Source organism: Canis aureus, chromosome 11 (assembly GCF_053574225.1).
Source record: "Canis aureus isolate CA01 chromosome 11, VMU_Caureus_v.1.0, whole genome shotgun sequence".
Lineage (NCBI taxonomy): Eukaryota > Metazoa > Chordata > Mammalia > Carnivora > Canidae > Canis > Canis aureus.
Window position 1 is genome coordinate 71,734,536 of NC_135621.1, and position 19,856 is coordinate 71,754,391.

The window sequence follows — 19,856 nt, forward strand, 5'->3', positions numbered from 1 at the left end:
CCGCGCCGGCTGAGGGAGGACTTGGGCGGGGCCCGGTGCTGGACCCGGGGGCGGACCTGGGCGGGCCTTGGGGGCGGGGCCCACCGAGAGGACCTGGGCGGGCCTCGGGGCGGGGCCTGCAGGGGCCTGGGCGGAGCCTGTCAGGGGCGGGGCCTATCGGGGGCGGGGCCTGCCGGGAGGACCTGGGCGGACCTCGGGGCGGGGCCTGCAGGGGCCTGGGCGGGGCCTGTCAGGGGCGGGGCCTGCCGGGAGGACCTGGGCGGGCCTCGGGGCGGGGCCTGTCGGGGGCGGGGCCTGCCGGGAGGACCGAGGCGGGGCCTGTTGGGGCGGACCTGGGCGGGACTCGGGGCGGGGCCTGCAGGGGCCTGGGCGGGGCCTGTCAGGGGCGGGGCCTGCCGGGAGGACCTGGGCGGGGCCTCGGGGGCGGGGCCTCGGGGGCGGGGCCTGTCGGGGGCGGGGCCTGCCGGGCGGACCTGGGCGGGGCCTCGGGGCGGGGCCTGGCGGGGCGGGGCGTGCGGAGCGCGCAGACTCGCGGCTGCGGGCGGAGCGTGGGGCGCCGCTGGCCGACCGCCGCGCTCCGGGAGCCATGGGGCTCACAGCTGGGGCGCTCGTCTGGTCGCCCGTGGGGCTGTGGCTGCTGCTGTGCAGCTGGGGGTGCCCCGGGAGCGCCGAGCTGCGGGCGCCGCCGGAGAAGATCGGTAGGGGGGCCGGGGGCGGCGCGGAAGGGGTGCGGGAGCGCGCGGGCACCAGGCCCGGCCGGGCGGCGCGCGGTGTCCTCCGCCTAGGTCACGGCCTCGGGGCGGCTGCGGGGCGGCTGCGGGTGCCTCGGGGGCCGCGCGTGCTCCTTGGGGGGGGCGCCTCGCTGTGCGGGTGACGGGCGCGCGGTCCCGGCGGGGGCTGCGCGGAGCCCCGCTCCCGGTCACCCCCGATCGCTTCGGTCGCCCCCCCGTCACCCCCCATCACCCCCGGTCGCCCCTGGTCACCCCCATCACCCCCGTCGCCCCCCCGTGACCCCCCATCACCCCCGTCATCCCCCGATCGCCCCCCATCACCCCTCATCACCCCCCGTCACCCCCCGTCGCCCCCCATCACCCCCGTCGCCCCCGGTCACCCGGTCCGCGCTGCCGAGCTCGGCCTGCTCGCCCCGGGCCTGCCCCCGGGGCCCCTGCACCGCGGAAAACAGACGCTCTCGAGTTTCGGTCCCGGCTTGGGCCGCGTTGGGCTCGCTCTTCCTAGTCCCCTCGAAGCTTTGTGTTGTGGGGCCGCGAGCGCATCCGTGGGGCCGAGACGGGACCAGTCTTGGCAAAAATGGCGGCCTCTGCCTGTAAGATGCGCGTGGAGGGCCCCCGCGGCCCCCGCCTCCCCCGCCTCCCCCGCCGGGGGCACGAAGGGTGACGGGGCCGGTGGCGCCTGCTCCGAGCCCTGCGGGGCCTCTGGGGACCTGCCCCCCCCCCCCCCCCCCGCCGTCTGAGGTCAGTCTGTGCCTTAACGACCCCCGCGCCTGCCCCCAGCAGTGCCCGCGCTCCCGGTTCTTCCTTCAGCAGCTGCCCCCTCCGTCGGGCTCCCCTGCAGGGCTGAAGGGGCATCCAAGCACCGAGCCCCATCCGTTACCCAAAACCAAAACCCCGCAGAGCTGCGTAAGATGGAAAGAAACTTCCTTTTTTCCCCCCACCCATAGCGATTATTGGAGCTGGGATCGGTGGCACCTCAGCAGCCTATTATCTGCGGCAGAAATTTGGGAAAGACGTGAAGATCGATGTGTTTGAAAGAGGAGAGGTGGGAGGCCGCCTGGCCACAGTGACCGTGCGGGGGCAAGAATATGAGGCCGGAGGCTCTGTCATCCATCCTTTAAATCTGCACATGAAGCGGTTCGTCAAGGACCTGGGTATGTAATGTCCTAGAGCCAGGCAGCTTTCTGTGTGACCCTCCCTGGAAGGTTCATCAGATAGGGAACCGAAAGTTCTGTTGATTGTCGTTTTTGCAGGGAAGGTGGTAAAACTGTCTTCCCCACTGCTGCTAGCCGATTAGCACAAGCTCAGTTAGGAGCCGCTGTCTCGGAGCCACTTGGTAACGGGACGCTGGCTATCTGTAGCTTCAGTTATCTGGAATTACAGTCGTGGGGCCGCGGTGGGGGTGGTTGCTGTTCTTAGTTCTCAGACCTCTGGGTTCATGTTGAAGAAGCAAAGAATGCTGTGACTTTGCAGAAACCTTGCGTGCTCGTTTTACAGCTGGGAAACTGAGGCCCAGAGGCTTCCGTGTCTGGCATAAAGTCCCTGGCACAGGTGCGGGTGCAGACGTGTGCTCCTGTGTGCACACGTCTGCACCCACACTTGTGCCGGGAACCTGGGCCACCTGACTGCTTCCCTGCCAGCACAGGAGCTGGGCAGGCTGTGGGGGAAGTCGGGCAGGCCTCTGCAGGCCCTTTGCTCAGGAAATATGGTATAATTTTTGCCTCCTTCCAGTTATCTGAAATGAGCAAAATAGGATTCGCACAGGAATGGGGGTGCCTCCTTTCCCTTTGCTGCCTCCACATCTCATGGATGCTTCCTGGGCCTCTTTCCTCCATGAGGGCCACTGGATGCCAGGAACAGTTTGTGCAGCAGATATTCACATCTGACGTTTCTGTTTTTTTGTTTTATTCTTTTCCAAGATTTTTTATTTATTTATTCATGAGAGACACAGAGAGACAGAGAGGCAGAGCAGAGGCAGAGGAAGAAGCAGGCTCCACGCAGGGAGCCCGACGTGGGACTCGATCCCGGGTCTCCAGGATCAGGGCCTGGGCTGAAGGCGGCACTAAACCGCTGAGCCACCCGGGCTGCCCTGTTTTGTTCTTTTAAGTTGAATTCAGTTGGTATTCTGACCTTTTCCTTGGACTTTTTAGTCTTTTTCAAATAAAAATAGCCAGTCTGATTTTGATATATCTGCATGACCATCTGACCAGTCTTTTAGAGATCTGCTTTAGGACGGTATAGTGAATGAATACTGTGTTACACACTGTTCTAAAGATAGAGCTTTAACAGAACTGGGGGAAGCCCGGAATTCACACACTCTATAGAGGGCCTGTCGTGGCTTAGATGACACTTTCTTTCATTTGCTCGACAGAGAAACCACTGAGTTTAGCTAACCCTTTCTCTGTCTCTGCAGGTCTGTCTACTGTCCAGAGCTCTGGCGGCCTACTGGGGGTGTATAATGGAGAGACTCTGGTATTTGAGGAGAGCAGCTGGTTTATAATGAACATGATTAAACTAATTTGGCACTATGGATTTCAGTCCCTCCGGATGCACATGTGGGTAGAAGATATATTGGACAAGTTTATGAGGTAATTTCTCCCCCTTCCGTTTACCCTACGATCTTTCGGTTAGATGATCTTTAGGAATTTTAGTTTCTTGAAACAGTTCTTTTTTTTTTTTTTTTTTTTAATTTTTATTTATTTATGATAGTCACAGAGAGAGAGAGAGAGAGGCAGAGACACAGGCAGAGACACAGGCAGAGGGAGAAGCAGGCTCCATGCACCGGGAGCCCGACGTGGGATTCGATCCCGGGTCTCCAGGATCGCGCCCTGGGCCAAAGGCAGGCGCCAAACCGCTGCGCCACCCAGGGATCCCTTGAAACAGTTCTCTACCTAATTGTAAGGCCTGTTTGTCAGATTGTTCGGTAAATGGTTCGCATAAAATAAGCAGACCGTTTATCCACTTGAAAATTGAAAGAGTACTTAATTTTTGCTCTTGAAAATGTATTTTGAGGTTTATTTAGTTTTTGCCACACACACTTAAATGCTCTACAAGTGTTAACTCCTTCACTTCTTAAGACAGCTCTCTCAGGCACTGTTACTAGCTTCTTACAGATGTAGAAGGTGGAGGCGTAGACATTTCAACTGTGCAAGAACACTCACCTTGTAAGTGGTGGAGCTGGACTTCCCACTCTAGAGCATGCTGGCTCTACAGTTCTCTCTTTCTCTCTCTTTTTAAAGATTTTATTTATTTATTTGGGATAGCACGAGTGGGCGCAGCAGTGGGAGAGGGAGAGAAACAGACTCCCCGCTGAGCAGGGAGTCTCACAAGGGGCTCGAACCCAGGACCCCGGGATCATGACCTGAGCTGAAGGTAGACACTTAACTGACTGAACCACCCAGGCGCCCCCAGAGTTCTCACTCTTAATCTCTACACTGAGCTGGTGCTGTTTAGGTGAATGATGTCATGTGTATAGGAGCTCGTAGAAAGGATCATAAGACTTAGAGATAAGATATTTTATTTAATTTAGTGAATTGTGACATGATGTTTAATTGTGACCTGATGTTTCAGCGAGCCAGTAGCCTGAGGCAGAGTATCAGTTCTGTGCCCCAGGAATTTAAACCGAGGTACTGGGGGATCCCTGGGTGGTGCAGCGGTTTAGCGCCTGCCTTTGGCCCAGGGCGCGATCCTGGAGACCCGGGATCAAATCCCACATCGGGCTCCCGGTGCATGGAGCCTGCTTCTCCCTCTGCCTGTGTCTCTGCCTCTCTCTCTCTCTCTGTGACTATCATAAATAAATAAAAATTAAAAAAAAATGTAAACCGAGGTACTAAATTCCAGCACCGTTCCAGTTAGTGAGAATACAGGTGCCACTTTTTCTTCTTTGTTTTTCTGTATTTTCAAATTTTTCTGTGTGTGTTGCTATGGTAATTGGGAAAAATAACATAAAATAACAAGTCTAGCTTTGGAAGATGCAGGCTTTTTTTTTTTTTAAGGCTATTGACATGTGCTAATTTTTATGCTGGTTTACAGTTTTAGATGCTGGAGAAATTGAATTTGTAAGTGCTAATGATATTTCATTTACTGTGAGTTTCTATGTAGTAAAATAATTGTTAAAAAGGTAAAATTCTATGTCCTATGTGACCACATATTGACAAGGACAGATATAAGGATTGAGGAGGATAAATATAGTCTAGTTTTTGTGACTTATGGTAATTTGGGATTTCTCTTTTTAAACATCCTTGTTAGGTCAGTTCCTCAAACACTTTCCCAGTGGGCACATTAAAGTCAGCTACAGTACAGATTGTTTTAGTCATTCATTCATTTTCTCATTTATTAAATATTGACTGACTGTTAGGGGCCAGGCACTATTCTGGGTCCTGAGGATGTAGAATCTAGAATATATATGTCCCTGTACTCAAAGAATATACATTCTTATAGACAAGCAATAAACCAATAACTAAGAAATATATAGAATTTGCTTAGATATAGCCAGTCACTTTGTCAAGAAGGTAGGTGGCATGTAGCTGCATGCTCAGCAGGAAAATCAGGTTCAGATGGCATCAGATACAGCCCTGCGTGTGTGTAAGTTTTATTACCAGTAGCTTGCCTGACATGTAGAGAATTGCCCTGTGAGAGATTAAAAAATTACTTTTCAAGTGATTTTTGGATATTGTAGAACTGTGAAAAATATGTAGGGATGGGATACAGATTCTTCTTCTTCTTCTTCTTTTTTTTTTTTTTTTTCAGTAAACTCTATGCCCAATGTGGGGCTTGGACTCTTGACCCCAGAGATTAAGAGTCACATGCTCTATGGACTGAGCCAGTCAGGTGCCCCAGGATTATACTATTTTTTATTTTAAAGTTTATATTTTTAGTAATCTCTACACCCAGTGTGGGGCTTGAACTCACAACCCTGAGATCAAGTGTCACATATTCTTCTGACTGAATCAGTCAAGTGCCCCCATTTTTGATTTTAGAAAACAGTTCCTCTACTTTATGGGATTATTGCCTCCCTTTGGTCTGTCTTTGATATTTGATTATACAGCACGGATCCTTATATGGTTCAAAGGGCCACACACCCTACATTTCTGTTTCAATAACTCAAGAACATACAACTCTTATTTTGATAATTTTATCAGATCCTATGAGAAAGTTGGAGAGAATGCTGGTATTGAGCCAGCTTGTGCCAGTGGTTAAAGTAGTTAAATACTGCTGGACGAGGGACGTAGCTGTTGCCCTGTGTGACGCCATCCTCCCTTTCTGCCTCCTCTCCAAACCCCCTCCCCTGCCCCCAGTAGGGAATCTTGGCTCAGTTCCAGTGCTGTCATCCGTCTACTTTCTGTTTAATGCTGTACCAACTGTTAAATAAATAAATAAATGACTCTTGAGTAATAAGGGGGGTTGGAGTGCTAATCCCTGCATAGTTGAAAATCTGTGTATAACTTTGACTCCTTCAAGACTTAACTGCTCATAGCCTGCTGTTGACAGGAAGACTTACTAAGAACATACACAGTGAAGGAACACATGTTTTGTATGTTTATTTTTATTTTTAAATTAAAAATTTTTTTTTGATAAAGATTTTATTTATTTATTCATGAGAGACACACAGAGAGAGGCAGAGACACAGGCAGAGGGAGAAGCAGGCTCCACGCAGGGAGCCTGATGCAGGACTCGATCCCAGGACCCTGGGATCACTCCCTGAGCTGAAGGCAGATGCTCAACCGCTGCGCCCCCCGGTATCCCACATGTTTTGTATGTTACGTCTCATTCTTACAGTAAAATAAGCGGGAGAGGAGAAAATGTTATTAAGAAAATTATAAGGAAGAGAAAATACAATTGTGGTCCTCCACTGTATTTATCTGAAAACAAAAACAAAACCAGAACCTACTTGTAAATGGACCTGTGCAGCTCAAACCTGGGTTATTCAAGGGTCAGCTCTGTTGGTAATATCACCCCGTGTTGGAGATACTCTGGGGTGTTGCAGAAATCAGAACTGGGAACTACAGAGGCTGCCAAAGAGCAGTCTGGACCAACAGATTCCCCTGCATTTCAGTAAAGCAGTAGTTCTCAACCCTGGCTGCACATTGGAATCACGTGGGAATCTTTTTTTTTTTTTAAGATTTTATTTATTTTAGAGAGAGAGAGAGAGAGAGAGCGAGCCCATGCACGTCTGCATGCACGTGGGGTAGGCAGAGGGAGATAATCTCAAGCAGATGCCCCGCGGAGTGCACAGCCCGTTACTGGGCTCAGTCTCACAACCTCAAGATCACGACCTGAGCTGAAACCAAGACCTTGACACTCCCCTGAGTGAGCCACCCAGGCGCAGTGGGATGACTTCTGGTTATTTAGATGGGCCCAGTGTCATCAGAAGAGTCCTTACAGGAGGGGGGTGGAAGGATAGAATGAGTAGTAGGAAATGTGAGGATGGAAGCAGGAGGTTGGGGGGATGCTAGGAAGGTGCCACAGGTCAAGGAATGCAGGTGATTTATAAAAACTGAAAAAGGCAAGAAAATGGATTCTTCCTCGAGCTTCCAGAAGGACCAGCCTTGCTGACACCTTGACTCTACGACCCAGTGAGATTGACTTTGGTTTTCCAACCTGCAGGCCCATGAGATAATACATTTGTGTTGTTTACGCCCCTTAGTTTGTGGTAATTCGTTACAGTAGCAACTGGAAGCTAATGTACCTCCTGATTCACCTCCCTGCTTTGGCCCGTGTGCCACCACTGTCTGTTTTCAGCCTGGCAGCCAAAGAGGTGTTTTTAAAATCTGTGAGTCATCATTACTTGTCTGCTCAGAAACTTTCAGTGGCAAAATAGAAGCACCCTACGAGCCAGCCATTGCACTACGAGGTATTTATCCAAAGGATACAAAAGTGCTGGTTCCGAGGGGCACCTGCACCTACTAATAGCAGCACTGTCAGCAATAGGCACATCATGGGGAGAGCCCCAACGTCCATCAACAGGTGAATGGATAAAGATGTGGGGGTGTGTGTATGTATGTATCCTCTATCTCTCTGTCTATGTAGTGGAATGTTACTCAGACATCAAAAAAATGAAATATAGCCACTTGCAGCAATGTGGATGGAACTAGAATGTATTCTACTAACTGAAATAAGAAAAGACAAATATCATGATTCCACTCGTAGAATTTAAGAAACAAAACAGATGAATATAGGGGAGAGAAAGGAAAAATAAAATGAGATAAAAAGAGCGGGAGGCAAACCATAAGAGGCTTTATAGTTAACAGAACAAACTGAGGGGTGCTGGTGGGAGGTGAATGGGGGGATGACCTAAGTGGGTGATGCGTATTAAAGAGGGCAATTACTGGGACGAGCACCAAGGTAGTCAGATGTAAGTGATGAGTCACTAAATTGTCCTGAAACCAATACTACACTATATGTTAACTAACTTGAATTTAAATTAGAAAAGTAAACTTTCAGTGGCCCTCGATTTCATGCGGAGTAACAGCCAAAATCGGGGATCCCTGGGTGGCGCAGCGGTTTGGCGCCTGCCTTTGGCCCAGGGCGCGGTCCTGGAGACCCGGGATCGAGTCCCACGTCGGGCTCCCGGTGCATGGAGCCTGCTTCTCCCTCTGCCTGTGTCTCTGTCTCTCTCTCTCTCTCACTGTGTGCCTATCATAAATAAATAAAAGTTTAAAAAAAAAAAAAAAAACAGCCAAAATCTGCACAGTGGCGTGGAAGACCTGACAGGACATAGGTAATCCTATCTCCTGATTCTTTATTTCCTCTTTATTAGGGGCCGGATGACGCCCCACCCCCTTCACGTGTTGAAGCCCTAACCCCCTGTACCTCAGAGTGACTGCATTTGGAGATGGGGTTTTTAATGAGGCGATTAAGTTACAGTGAGGCCTTTAGGGTGGGCCCTGATGGATGTGGCCGGCGGCCTTATAAGAATAAGAGAAGAACCCAGAGGAGACACCAGGGACGTGGGGGATGTGAGAAGGATCCCGGGGGGACACGACGGCCAGGTGGCCACGATACGCCAAGGGGAGGGGACGGGGTCGGGGCCACAGGGCCCCGGTGCTGGGATTCCAGCCCCCCGCGGCGGGGAGGCCTTCCTGTTGCTGCGCCGCGTTCCCAGCCCGGCCACTGGCCGCCCGTCCGCTCGCCGTCCCCCGTGTTGTGGGGGGCGTGGGACCCCCTTCGCCCCCAGTTAGGCGGCGCTCGCGGCGGGGCTGCCGGCTCGGTGTGGGCAGGTGCGCGGGTTAGAGCTGATAGGACCTCCCCACGCCCAACCCTCCTCGGTCGGTCCTGTCCTTCTTTGCCCCTGGTAACAGCTGGTGTCTTCTCGGCGCGCTCCCTGGTACTCGAGCGGCCAGATGTCGTCCAGATGTCGTCCGGTTGCTGTGTGTGTCGCGGATCTTTTCCGTCTTTTTGCTTTCAACCGATTTCCATCTGATCTGAAGTGTATTTCTTTTTTTTTTTTTAAAGATTTTATTTATTCATGAGAGACACACAGAGGGGCACAGACCCAGGCAGAGGGAGAAGCAGGGGGAGCCCGACCGTGGGACTCGATCCAGGGACCCCGGGGTCATGCCCTGGGCCGAAGGCGGGCGCTGAACCGCTGGGCCACCGGGCGTCCCTCTTTAAGCATCTAAAGCACATGTACATGTGCATGTTTTTTTTTGGCTGAGTTTACTCCTCCATGTTGTATTCTTTTTTTTTTTTAAGTTTTATTTATTTATGATAGTCACAGAGAGAGAGAGAGAGAGAGAGAGAGGCAGAGACACAGGCAGAGGGAGAAGCAGGCTCCATGCACCGGGAGCCCGACGTGGGATTCGATCCCGGGTCTCCAGGATCGCGCCCTGGGCCAAAGGCAGGCGCCAAACCGCTGCGCCACCCAGGGATCCCCATGTGGTATTCTTCTTGATGCTATTTTAATGGGATGATTTTTGTAATTTCCTTATCATATTGTTCATTGTTAGCATGCACTGCCTTTTCAAAAAAAATTGTGATATAATTGAGATAATATCATGTCTTTAAGGTGTAGGATGGATTGATTTGATACATTTATATATTGCAGTAAGATCACTACTGTAGCTAGTTAACATGTCTTCATTGTCACATAGTTATTTCTTTTATGATGTGAGAACATCTAAGATCTAGTCTCTTAGGTGCTTGTTTGGTGCTTGTTTGGATTGTGGGTAGTGCATGTGACTCTTGATCTCAGGGTTCTGAGTCTGAGTCCCGTGTTGGGTGTAGAGATTACTTAAAAATAAAATTTTACTTAGGGGGAATCCCTGGGTGGCCCAGCGGTTTAGTGCCTGCCTTTGGCCCAGGGCGCGATCCTGGAGTCCTGGGATCGAGTCTTGCGTCAGGCTCCTGGCATGGAGCCTGCTTCTCTCTCTGCCTGTGTCTACCTCTCTCTCTCTCTATGTCTATCATGAATAGATAAATAAATTAAAAAAAAAAATCTTAGGGGTGCCTGGGTGGCTCAGTTGGTTAAGCATCTGATTTTGGCTTAGGTCATGACCTCGGGGTTGTGAGATGAACACCCTCATCAGGCTCCACAGTAGGTATGGAGCCTGCTTAGGATTCTCTCTCTCCTCTGTGTGCCCCGTCTCCCCCCTAAAATAAAATGTTAAAAAAGTCTTAAAAAAGGATCTAGTCTTTTTTTTTTTTTAAGATTTTTTATTATTTATTTAAATACACAGAAAGGAGAGATGGGGGGGGGCAGTAACACAGGCAGAGGGAGAAGCAGACTCCATGCAGGGAGCCTGACGTTGGACTCGATCCTGGATCTTCAGGATCACACCCTGGGCTGAAGGCGGCGCTAAACTGCTGAGCCACCCGGGCTGCCCAAAAGGATCTAGTCTTTTAGCAACTTTGAAAATATATTATTGTTGGCTATAATCACTGTGCTGTGAATTAGATCTCCAGAACACATCTTCTAATTGCTGCCTTCTTTTGATTTTTAAAAATTCATTTATTTCAGAGAGAGGGAGAGTGCATGTGTGCACACACGTGTGTGTGGGAGAGTTTGAGCATAAGTTGGCAGGGGTGGGGGGCAGAGAGAGAGAATCTTCAAGCAGACTCTCTGCTGAGCAGGGAGCCTGACTCAGGGCTCCATCCCATGACCCATGAGATCATGACCTGAGCTGAAATCTGAGTCAGACACTCAACTGACTGAGCCAACCAGGCGCCCCTACCTTCTTTTGTTTTAAAGATGTATTTTCAGGTGCACCTGAGTGGCTCAGTGGTTCGGCATCTATCTTCAGCCTAGGGCATGATCCTGGAGAGCCAGGATCGAGTCCCACATCCGGCTCCCTGCATGGAGCCTGCTTCTCCCTCTGCCTGGGTCTCTGCCCCTCTATCTCTCTGTGTCTCTCATGAATAAATAAGTAAATTAATTAATTAATTAAATCTTAAAATTTTTTTTTAAAAAAATGATCCTGGAGACCCGGGGTCCTCCAGGATCACGCCCTGGGCCAAAGGCAGGTGCCAAACTGCTGTGCCACCCAGGGATCCCATTAGTTTTCTAATTACTGTATTATGCACTTGTCTTTTAAGTAAGATAGGAGAAAAGAACGGTAAACATACATACCTTTATATTTTCTGATGCAGTTACTTTTACCAGTGTTCTTCATTTCCCGATGATGATTTGAGTTTCTGTCTAGCGTATTTCAGCCTGAAGGTCTTTCTCTAAACTAATTTCTTTGAGAGAAGGCCTAGCAGTATTGGATTTTGTGTTTTTGTTTATCTGGAATTATTTTAATCTCTCTTCATTTTTGAAGGATAGTTTTGCTGGATATAGAACACTTGGTTGATAGACTTTTCTTTCAGCATTTTGAATATGTCATCCACTACATTCCGCCTTTATGGTTTCTGAGTAGTCGTCTGCTGTTAATCTTATTAAAGTTCCCTTTTTCTGGATTAGTTACTTTTGTCTTGTTGCTTTCAGTATTCTATATCTTTCCAGTCTATTATATATTTGGGTGTGAATCTTTTAAATTTATCCTGCTTAGATTTAGCTTCCTGGACATGCAGGTTAATGTTTTCTTTCAAATGTAGGAAGTTTGGCCAGATTTGAAGTTTCTAGAAGTTTGGCCATTATTTCTTCAAGTATTTTTTTGTCCACCCCACCCTTTTTACCTGCCTCTCCTTCTACATTCCCATTATGTGTATGTGGATATGCTTTATATTGTCCCACAGTTCTCTGATACTCTGCTCATTTTTATCTATTTTCTTTGTTTCTCAGAGTGTATAATTTCAGTTTATGTGTATCTTTAAGTTCATTGATTTTTCTATTTCAAATCTGCTATGGAGCCCCTCTAGGAAATTTTCAATTTCAGATATGATACTTTTCAACTCTAGAATTTAAAAAAATAGTTCGAGTCTTGATATTTGGGGAGACATTGTTCACAAACTTGCTCTAGTACTTTATCATTATTATTTTTAAAGATTTTATTTATTTACTCATGAGAGACACAAAGAGAGAGGCAGAGACACAGGCAGAGGCAGAAGCAGGCTCCATGCAGGGACCTGGATCCCAGGACTCCGGGATCACGCCCTGCGCTGGAGGCAGACGCTCCACCACTGAGCCACGCAGGCGCCCCAGTAGCTGTGATTTTAAATTGCCAGTGATTATTTTGGGACAGATGCCCTGGGGATGGGCTGTTTGTAGGGAGCAAGCTCTTAATCAGGTCTGTAGAGACAAGCCCCAAGGGTAGAGCTATTCAGTGAGCTGCCAGCTAGGTCCAATGGCACTTCCCTGGGGTGGGCACTGGAGGATCCGCAGACCTGTCCTAACCTCTCCGGTGGCTGCCAGGTTGCGGGCTTCACAGGTGTTAACGGTTGCAAGTGCTGGTTTGGAAGGCTACCTTGCTGGCAAGTGGGGACGGGGATAAGGTGTAGGTTAAGATGCCACAGGGCTCATTGTTCCTACTGAGATTCAGCCATTTCTCTGGAGAAAATACTCCTGGGATTTTGACAAGTCTTTGGCTTATTTTCAGTGTTGCGAAAGTTGATGTTGACTTTTGCCAGTGTTCCTTGCTCCACTCTTCCAGAAGTGTTTCATGTCTCACTGCCCGCCCCCCCATCTGACTGTGCCTCCTCCTGCTGTCCTGGATCTGCGTGAGCTGCACTGGCCTCATGGTTCTCTGAGCACACCAAGCCTGCTTTGTCGTCAGGTTCTTGCACTGCTCTTACCTCTATCTGAAATATTGTCTCCTCTGGATACTGCAGCGCTCACCTCCTTCAGGTCTCTGCCCTGATGTTCTCTTCTTAGTGAGGCCTTCTTTGACCATTCTGTTTTTGGGGGCCATCTTATTTAGAGTTGAGACTCTGGCAACTCTAAGCTTTCTCAGGCTTTTTTATTTTCTCCTTAACATTTATTATCCTCTAAACTTCTAAATAATTTACTCACATTAATTTTTTTACTACCTGTTTCCCCAACTAGAACACTAGCTCCATCAGGGATTTTTTTCTCTGTTGTGTTGACCTCTGTATCGTTGGCACCTGGAATACCTGGCTCACAGTTCATGCTCCATAAATATTTGTTTAAGGAATAAATGTTAACGGTTATCCAAATGTAGTTTAAAAAGAAAAAAAAAAAAAAAGGTGCCTGGGTGGCTCAGTCAGTTGTGTCTGCCTTTGGCTCCAGTCCTGATCCTGTCCGATCCGCAGTCCTGAGCTGGAGCCCCCTCTGCAGCAGCCCTCCCTGCTCAGTGGGGAGACTGCTTTCCCTCCTCCTCCACCCCTCCCCCTCGTTGCTTGTGGTCTCATTCACTCTCCTTGTCTCTGTCAAATAAATAAAATCTTTTAAAAAATTAGAAAAAAAAGGGCTGGAAAGCAGCTTGATTCATAGAAATACACATCTAGCTTTTTTTTTCTTTACACATCTAGCTTTTTAGCAAATATGTACTAACGCAACTAGTATTGTAAAACAGCTGCAGTGCTCACTGTTCCTACGGCCTCCGTTGTCTCAGGTTTAGGAGGCCTTTGCTGGAGGCTTGAGTGGGGCAGGGTCGCAGGCAGGAGGTGGCGCGGACTCGTTTCTCGGATACGCTGTATGTCACTTAATTGGCTACTGTTTTGTCTTGCTGACCATTAGCCAAAGGTCAGTCTATGTTTTATGAGATATTCAGTCTGTTTCCTAAAGAACTCAGTGTTGTTGTTCTCTGCTTTTTAAAACTCCCGAGGGACTAAAAACCATTTGATGTGGTTGAAGGAGTTATTTTAGTTTCTCAGTTTGGGCACTGATATGTTTTCCCCACAAAAATGTATTCAGTACTTTGGATACTGCACTGTTAGTAGGTAATACTGAAGCGGCTGTGGCACTGTCCCTGCTCAAAATTACAACCGGGAGAGAAGAAAGTTGGTGTAACCCAACCCCCCCGCCCCATCACTGATACAGATCCGTCTCTGGCATTATTTTTTTCTTTGCTTCATATACTGACCTGCGTATGTGCCTTATTACCTGTGACCAACGGCAAGCACGTGGAGGGAAAGGAGTCATATTGTTCTCAATTTTTTTTATCACTTGCAACTTGAAAAATTACATATTGAATTACTGCATGGATATTTCTTTAAGTCCATGAAGTTCAGGAAAATGTCAGGTGGTATTTTCTAAAAATTAAGCAATAGTTGGGCAACTTTGCAGGGGAAGTGGGGCTCAAGCTCCAAGTGTATTGTAGCTGGAGAGGAGGTGGTGCAGCGTGGGGGAGCCATGCGCAGCATGTTCAGGGGTCAGTGAGTGGGTCAGGCGTGTTCACGTGGAGGGTGGGTGTGTGGTTGAGGCCGGGGGGCAGCTGGTGCTGGAGACTTGTACTTGTCACGGGGCTTTTGGGCCCTCTTACTTGTTTCTCTATTTGTAGTTAAAGCAGAGGAGTTAGACTTGAGTTAGACTCTAAAATTCCCTGAAGGTCAGGAGTTTATGTAGTAAGCAGCAATAAGTTGTTTTTGTATAACTCAGTAAAGACTAGAGATGTATTTTAGGGTTTCTGGGAGACTCATAAATGTCTAAAAAGAAAAGAAACTGGAGAGAGGTAGATCAGTTATTCATCTGAGTTGTTTGAATATAAATCCTGAGTTAAGATCTGGGAAATGAGAGTGAAGTAGCAAGAGAGATGTTGGGAAGACTGGAAAGACTGCCAGTGTTTTCTTCTTTGGTGGGAGAAGCAGAAGTGAAAACATTGAAGTTTGAAATTAAATGAGCTGAGGGTGGCGTGTCGGATGCTAGGAGTGAACCGACCCCCCAGCCTACACTTCGGTTGGATGGGGGTGGGTGGGGAGGGCCTCGTCTGGTGGCAGGATACCTTAGACCTTAGACGTGCCTGACTGCTGCTGGGGGGAACACGCGGAATGAGAACAGGACGTAGGACACGGCGACTCCTTCAAGGTGAGGCGGTGACCTGTTGATGCAGAAGAGGCGGCAAGGGCGGGGGCCTGGGGGTGGGGGGCTCCGGGCCGGGGCAGCCCGAGGAGCCCGCCGCCGATTGCACGCCGAGTCTTGCTCGGGGCCTAGTGGCCGCTCTCTCCCACAGGATCTACCGCTACCAGTCCCACGACTACGCCTTCAGCAGCGTCGAGAGGCTGCTGCACTCCCTAGGCGGGGACGAGTTCCTGGGAATGCTTAACCGGACGCTCCTGGAAACGCTGCAGAAAGCAGGCTTCTCTGAGAAGTTCCTCGATGAGATTGTCGCGCCCGTCATGCGGGTCAATTACGGGCAAAGCATGAACATCAACGGCTTTGTGGGTAAGTCGAGGCCTGACTTGGGGCCAGGACGTGGGGACGTGTACCTGCTCTGACACCCCAGTCGGGTCTCACGTCGTGCCTGGGTGGGTCTGTGCCGTTGCAGTGGGGGGAGGCCTTAGCCTCCAGAGATTTTGCCCCCAGGGGTGCTTGGCAATGTCTGGCAGCTTTGGAGCAGAGCTCCCCTAAGTTGGGAAGAGAACGGGCAGGAGACCTTTCCTCGAGTGAGAACTAAAACGCACTTTTCCCGGCCGGGCAGGTGCAGTGTCCATGTCCTGTGCGGATTCCGGCCTGTGGGCAGTGCAAGGTGGCAATAAGCTGGTTTGTTCAGGGCTCCTCCGGGCCTCCCGAAGCAACCTCATAGCTGGCTCAGTTCTGTACATAGAGGAGAAAACAAGGACCAAGCACACAGGTGAGCCTGAAATTTTGGTGTTCCTGATTTGCCCTCTGGAAAATCATTGCTCAGAGAGAAAAGCCACTCTCCTGTGGTCTCCCAGTTCCAAATGATGGGGTTACACAGATATTCCCAGATGTGCCAAGTACGGAAGCACGTCTCCCTCGATTTAAAAATAATCTCATTTTTGGGCAGCCCCGGGCCCAGCAGTTTAGCGCCGCCTTCAGCCCGGGGCCTGATCCTGGAGACCCGGGATCGAGTTCCCCATCGGGCTCCCTGCATGGAGCCTGCTTCTCCCTCTGCCTGTGTCTCTGCCTCTCTCTTTCTCTCTGTGTCTCTCACGAATAAATAAAATCTTTAAAAAAATAAAAATAAAAATAGTCTGATTCTTAAAAGTATCATTCCATATTTTGTACTTCTTGACAAGGTATTATTTCTCTTCCAGTAGAAAACTGGGCTCAATTTGGCAGTTATATTAAAAGGGTAAAACTTTTGAATCTTTAGAATTATCTAACTATCTTATACCTTATCAACTTATTAAGGTAATAAAATTATTTTGGGAAGGTGTATAGTATGCTAGAAATACTAAAATGTATGCTTTCCTCTAGGAAATCCTGCAAAGATGTATGAAGTCATCTACCAAAGTGGACCTGAGACCCGTTCAGACTTCTACGACATTGTCTTGGTGGCCACTCCATTGAATCGAAAAATGTCCAATATAACTTTCCTCAACTTTGATCCTCCAATTGAGGAATTCCATCAGTATTACCAACATATAGTGACAACTTTAATTAAGGGGCAGTTGAATTCAACTCTTTTTAGCTCTAGAGCCTTAGACAAATTCGATCTCAGTACAATCTTAACCACCGATAATTCAGATTTGTTCATTAACAGCATTGGGATTGTGTCCTCTGTAACAGAAAATGACAGTCCTCAACCATTAGGAGATAGGGGATACGTTTGGAAGATCTTTTCCCAAGAAATTCTCACTAAAGAACAAATACTAAAGCTCTTTTTGTCCTATGATTATGCCGTGAAGCAGCCATGGCTTGCGTATCCTCACTATAGGCCTCCAGAGAAATGCCCCTCCATCATTCTCCATGACAGACTTTACTACCTCAACGGCATCGAGTGCGCAGCGAGCGCCATGGAGATGAGTGCCATTGCGGCCCACAATGCCGCGCTGCTCGCCTATCACCGCTGGAATGGCCACACGGACATGATCGACCAGGAGGACTTATATGAGAAGCTCAAAACTGAGCTATGAGAGAACAGTCACCTTTCCCCCCTCCTGGTTCCAAATGGAGTGTCTCTAGCAAAAAAACACAATCTGAGCAGAGAGGATTTTTGAATCATGTTTTGCCATAAATTAGTCTGTTTAACAAAAGTAAACCCAGTGAGTTAGGAGGAAATACAAGTTTCTAATGAAGTGTGAAGGTGTTAACTACTCCATTTATGCCCTCTCCAAAATTTCTGGACTCTCTTAGTACCCATCACAGTATGGAGTCGCCTGGAGTTTGTTAAACATGTGGGTTCTCCAGCTCCTCTGGAGATTCTGATTTACTAGGTCTGGGGGGTGGGGGCCCTGGAATTTGAGTAAAACCTTAGAGCATTTAAAGCTGAGCACTTGAAGAATTTAGTGGGGGACTAGTTCACTTGTGCTTCACAGCGGTCAGTGACCTTCGTCACATGGTTAAGACTACTCTGGGAGCTGGTCATATGCCTGGCTTTAGTTAATTTATGCCTTTTTGTCAAAGTAGATGTGCCCATGCCAGAAGCCTTGACTTTCTGAATGTTCTTTTAATTGTTGATTTTGATTTTAATTTGATTTTATTAGGGGTGAGATTCGGAAGCCTTAGTAGTTTAACTTTGTCACACAAAAATCCCAAGTAAAATGAAAGCAAATACATAGGCGATTGATTTAAGAGATTGGCATTCTATCATCGAATCCTCACCTAGGGAGCTTTAACAATTATCGATAGACTACCCCCTCCCCCACCCTGCAACCAGAGATTCTGATTTAACGGACTGAGGATAGGACCTCAGCATTGTAGCTAAAAAGTCCCTAAGGTGCAACCTGGGTTGGGAATCACTGATGCGGGGGTTTAAGACATCTCCAAAGGGTTTTCAGTGCCTTAAAAGTCCCAGGAAACCTAATCCATTATCAAAGCAGATTCATTTTGTGAAGAAGGACTTCTCTTGACAAGACCTCTAGTAGTGATCTTGACAGTAAGCGCGGTCCGTCTGACAACAGGCAACTTGGATTATTCCAGAGCAGTGGACACTGGAGTACGAGACTCCGAATACCACACTTGATCAAATCCAGCAACTGTCCAAACTGTTAAATGCTTCTAAAACTAGCATTTAGGGTGAGAAAATGATTGCTGAAATCTTGTTTCTAAGGCAGTTCTCAACTTTGGCTGCAGACGGAATAACCTCTAATATCTTAAAGCTCAAGTGATTCTAACAGAACCAGTTCTGTATCAGATAAAGAGATCATGAATGGCTGTCCTTAGTCATTAGGACGACAGAACTTCTGAGTAAAAGCTCAGAAGTGAATTCTAAAAGTAACTGTAACAAAGTTAACACCTATTGTTGGAAAAGAAAAAGTCCTGTAAGATTATTGCAGTAGCTACTTTAGCAAGATGGTGTAAGAAAACACGGATTCTTAAAATGATTACTACAGTTGTGAATATTAATATGCTGATAAAACTGCCAAAAATACGTTTGATGTAAAGGCAGGGATTAAAATTACACTTTGTCAAAGGGTCAGCTTTTTAAAAATTTTATTCTTAACAAGTATGTTAAGAAGCAGTCACATTTTTCCTTTTGTGGTTTTAATGAGGACAATGTTGTAGAGAATGTAATACTGTGTTCTCTGTATGCTAAAGATTGGTAAATAAAAATTGGTAATGAAAATTTCTATCACTCACAGACTTTTGCAATGGGATAGATTATTTACTTACAATAACACCAATTTAAGATGTTGCCATTATATCAGACCTACTCTAAGCTTTTTTAAGTTTTCCATCAGGGCATGTGAAACAGCTTCAGGGCAAAACAGATGATCGGGCATAATAGATTTAATGGATACAGGATTAAAGATTTTTTTTTTATTGGAAGAAAATTACTATCAGAACCTGTTACTTCAGTAGACCACGCTATTCATCTTTGTACAGAAGAGACTGGTAAAAATTATGCAGGAGCTGACTGAAAACCAGTTCTACTCCAGTGGTTCTCCAACTTGGATATGCATCGGAATCACCTGGAGTGCTCTTAAAATACTGCTGGGCCTCACCCCAGAGTGTGCTTTCAGTGGGTTTGGAGTGGTAGATGGAAATATGCATCTCAGTATCTTAAATTCCTAGGTGATGGTCTAGGAACTGCACTTAGGAAAACTGGTTCTGTAACTTACTCTGTGGTTGCAAGAAATAACGCCAGTCGACACCAGTGAAGATTTAAAGAGCCGCCGGAGAAGAATGGAATAAAAATGTACTGGACTTGACATCCACTCTCCTCACTGTGATGACGTTGGTTTGATCCCTCCCTATTCTCTGGCTGTAAACACGTTCTCTGGACAGGAAAGGTTTTAGACACACATAAGCCATCCATTGTGTTGTTTTCCAAGTACCTTGCACGTTCACCTGTGTATACCTCGTTCTCTACAGTTTTAAAGTGGTTCAAGATTTCTGGCTTTCTTACCAGATCACAAAAAGTACAGGCATAAGCATTTGCTTTGTAGATTTCTTGAAGTTAGGCTTATGATACAACCATTTGTAATTTATCTTTCATCTGAGTTTGTGTGCCATAAAATGTGTGACCTAGGTGAAGTATTGTGGACAGCGTTACTACCCCGTATACTCCAAAGAACCAGAGTACACTGGAATGTTTTTTCTAGAGTTCTATTCTTGTATTCTAAATTCCCCATTTATGTTCAAAATAAACAACCGTGTTATTACTTCCTGTGTCTTTTCAATTGTACTGTACTCGGAATGTACATGTACTTGGATAGTCA

The 19,856-nt window shown here is 47.8% G+C and overlaps 1 protein-coding gene across 1 annotated transcript; it reads left to right on the forward strand.

The window, feature by feature from the left end:
* Positions 1 to 518: 518 nt before the first annotated feature.
* PCYOX1 (prenylcysteine oxidase 1) lies at positions 519 to 19,799 on the forward strand. The gene is made up of 6 exons (XM_077915815.1): positions 519 to 698; positions 1,679 to 1,885; positions 3,145 to 3,319; positions 15,239 to 15,450; positions 15,707 to 15,859; positions 16,450 to 19,799. Exons 1-6 carry the CDS (start codon positions 587 to 589, stop codon positions 17,106 to 17,108), a joined length of 1,518 nt encoding a protein of 505 aa, XP_077771941.1. The 5' UTR covers positions 519 to 586; the 3' UTR covers positions 17,109 to 19,799.
* Positions 19,800 to 19,856: the final 57 nt, after the last annotated feature.

Excerpts from the sequence above, each read along its gene's own strand:
- PCYOX1 (XM_077915815.1), top strand. The coding sequence starts at position 587 with ATGGGGCTCACAGCTGGGGCGCTCGTCTGGTCGCCCGTGGGGCTGTGG. Across the intron at positions 3,320-15,238 it reads ATATTGGACAAGTTTATGAG|GATCTACCGCTACCAGTCCC; the intron begins GTAATTTCTCCC and ends TCTCTCCCACAG. Across the intron at positions 15,860-16,449 it reads AACAAGGACCAAGCACACAG|GAAATCCTGCAAAGATGTAT; the intron begins GTGAGCCTGAAA and ends GCTTTCCTCTAG.